Source organism: Rhagoletis zephyria, unplaced genomic scaffold, assembly GCF_001687245.7.
Source record: "Rhagoletis zephyria isolate East Lansing unplaced genomic scaffold, Rhagoletis_zephyria_1.1 Rzeph_scaffold_01290, whole genome shotgun sequence".
In the NCBI taxonomy this organism is placed as follows: domain Eukaryota; kingdom Metazoa; phylum Arthropoda; class Insecta; order Diptera; family Tephritidae; genus Rhagoletis; species Rhagoletis zephyria.
Window position 1 is genome coordinate 19,068 of NW_016158374.1, and position 2,872 is coordinate 21,939.

Genomic DNA, 2,872 nt, shown 5'->3' on the forward strand with positions numbered 1-2,872 from the left:
GGTCGTCACTAAGCCATTGAAAATTAGAGATGGTTCTACAATTGAAATGGGAAAGATTTAGAATGTAGCATACACTACTGGCCAATTAATACATTTAGCTTACTTTCTAGGTGCAACGTGCTTTGACATGAATCGCATTGCCTCCATATAGCACCATTCCATCTTCTCTTCAGTAGCGGCTCCCGACTTCGGCTTACTGGATGAAATTTCACGAACGAAACGGTCGCTCAGCGATTTCCATCTGCTTCTATAGTGTTAATCTGATGTAAAAGAAAAGCAATAGAAAACAAGACCGGAGACTGAAAAAATAAATTACCCGACGCTCCTGTGGAAGCCGCTACTGCTTGCCACGCTCTATCCTTTAAAAATTTGTTCCTAAATATTGCTGAACTTTTGTCGAATAGACATGGGTGCGTTTTTATTGACTCTATAAGTCTTTATTCCATTACTTGATTGCTGAAACTGTAAGAAGTTTAATTAAAAGTATTTATTTAAGAAATTGCACATTACAGATTATATGGCTAGTTTCTCCGGGAGTTTAAATAATCGTACAAATGGGCAGTATATATTATTTTATGCACAAAAGAGGCGAAATTCGATTACTCCGATATCACTCTGGTTTTATATTTTAATTTAATTGCAGATAAATTATAACCCACGCTACTCAGACGCGCGAAATTGGCAAATAAAAGAAATTAAATCAGCTGATTGTCAAAGCGCACAAAAAGATGAGAGTTGCCCATCTTTTCCTTCGCGCTGCGTCGTGAATGTTTTATGTGACATGTTTTGTACAAGCTCGTAGTTTTCATCTAATCTGTCAAAGCCAATCTGTCGCGCAACGCGAAGCTAAAGTTTTATCTGACATCAGCTTAAGAATCGCAAAATCGTTACTAAAACAACAGATTTCCAAAATAATAGCTAGAGAAAATACCACCTATCAATGCTATGCCTTCAAATAAAAGCCGTTTTTTCACTCTAATAAAAAATTTGAGTGCCTAAAATAGGCGGTTGCGCAATTGGTCGATGGGCGGTTTTTCAAAAACATCGCCGATTTGTATATCAGTACAAATGTACATATGTACGCTCTTAAAACGAATACGCGGGAAATTAAAATTTTTGTAACGTTGCTAGAGCACTTTTCAGATTTATGTCTTTAACACCAAATTATTTGATTAACAAATTTTTGCGTAGAACGCTGAAACCGAATCGCAAGTGCACTGCAGAGAGTTTCACGCTGTCAAACGACAACAATTGACTAAGGGGCGTTCAATATCCGGTTAACACAAACCGGAGCTGCAATGCCCATAATGACGTCTAGTAACTTTGACGAAAGCTTAACTTAGGTTATTTTATTCATTTTAGTGCAGTATTAAAAATCGTTTGCTAAAAAAACTTTTGTTACACTATTTTATTTTATTCCTTTGATTATACATGTTAAATAAAAGCTTGTTTTTAAAAAATATTTTTTTTACATTATATATTTTATTACAAGCTTTTATTTAACTTGGTCATCCCGCGGAAATTTCAAATCGATTTTAAACTAACTCCCCGACAAGGTAGAGACTTGACATTTTCAGCATAGTTCCAATCACGGTGACAATTAATATACATAAATGAATTCCCTATAGACCATAGGGGTCTTGATACAAAGGCGGTCAAAACATAGTAAAATTTATGGCTAACAGTGCGTAATTTGCCAAAGAACGTAAAACCACTATAAAATTGTTAAAGCTGCCGGCGGTAGTAAATAAAAAGTATAGTTGCAGACGCTAGTAAGAGAAATACCGGAATTCAACTTCAACGGTGTTTAAATTGCCAAACTGCTAAGTTTTAAGCACTTCGGTTAAGAATTACATTATTTGGTTTCCTCACACAGGGAGTTATGGAAATACAGAGATACAATAAAAGCCACGCATAATTCATATGCATGCATCTTAAAAGTGTACATTCATAGGTACTTCTACTATCGCGCAGACGAAAAAATTTCAGTTAGTACGATCAGGGTTGCCAACTATACTTAGCTATGAAGTGCCATATTGAGGATAAATCAGTGCCAAAATGTGCGAAATAGAAAAATAAAAGTGCCAAAAAAGCTGTAATTCTTTTACGTTCTCCTCATTTAATATTAAAATTATAAGCACATTCCTAAAACAAAAGTCCAATGCAAAGTAAGATAAACCATAATGTAATAAACAAATAAACGGCTTTGGTTTGGAACCGAATTCTGTGATAGGGCGTTCTTCAACCAAATGCTGTGATAGGGTGTTTTTCAATATTTTCAATATTTTTTTTTCAGAATTTATGCGAGTTGCACTAGAAATTTCCTGATTTTCTCGATTTTAGCAAATAAAGTAGTCATTAAACCAATTTTTTTTTGTGAATAACTATTTACTGCTATTTACACATATACATAAATAAATAGTATTGACGAAGGTACAGAAACCGCACTTGGCAGTGCAGCTGCCTTTTCTCGGAAACAATATTCCAGTACGCAGAATGTCCCCATCTCAAAAGATATATGTATATACCCTGTAGGGAAACGAACTAGTGCGGAACTGGTTCGGTTCTAGTGCGTTTGGAACCATGACTAGTACGCGTTAATTCTCTTTTGCATGCTAGCGACTGGCGAATTTAACATTGCGATGTCCTAGGAAGTGTCAATTGTCCCCCGTTGCATCCCTTTGGCTCTAGTTCCGAACCAGTTCTAAATTCGACAGATAAGATCTAGTTCGTTTTGCACCCCATTTTCTATAGTTCCGAACAAGTTACAAATCAACAGATGAAATCTAGTTCGTTCTGCATCCCCTTTTCTTTAGTTCCAAACCAGTTCCTAATTCGACAGATGAGATCTAGTTCGATCTGCATCCATTTT

The 2,872-nt window shown here is 35.8% G+C and overlaps 1 protein-coding gene across 1 annotated transcript in view; it reads left to right on the top strand.

The window, feature by feature from the left end:
* The first annotated feature begins 406 nt into the window (after positions 1-406).
* Positions 407-2,872, top strand: part of LOC108363504 (zinc metalloproteinase nas-13-like) — a 19,263-nt gene continuing 16,797 nt past the window's right edge. Inside the window, exon 1 of the mRNA XM_017616881.1 lies at positions 407-410. Within this exon, the coding sequence (XP_017472370.1) occupies positions 407-410 (4 nt within the window). The remainder of the gene's footprint in view (positions 411-2,872) is intronic.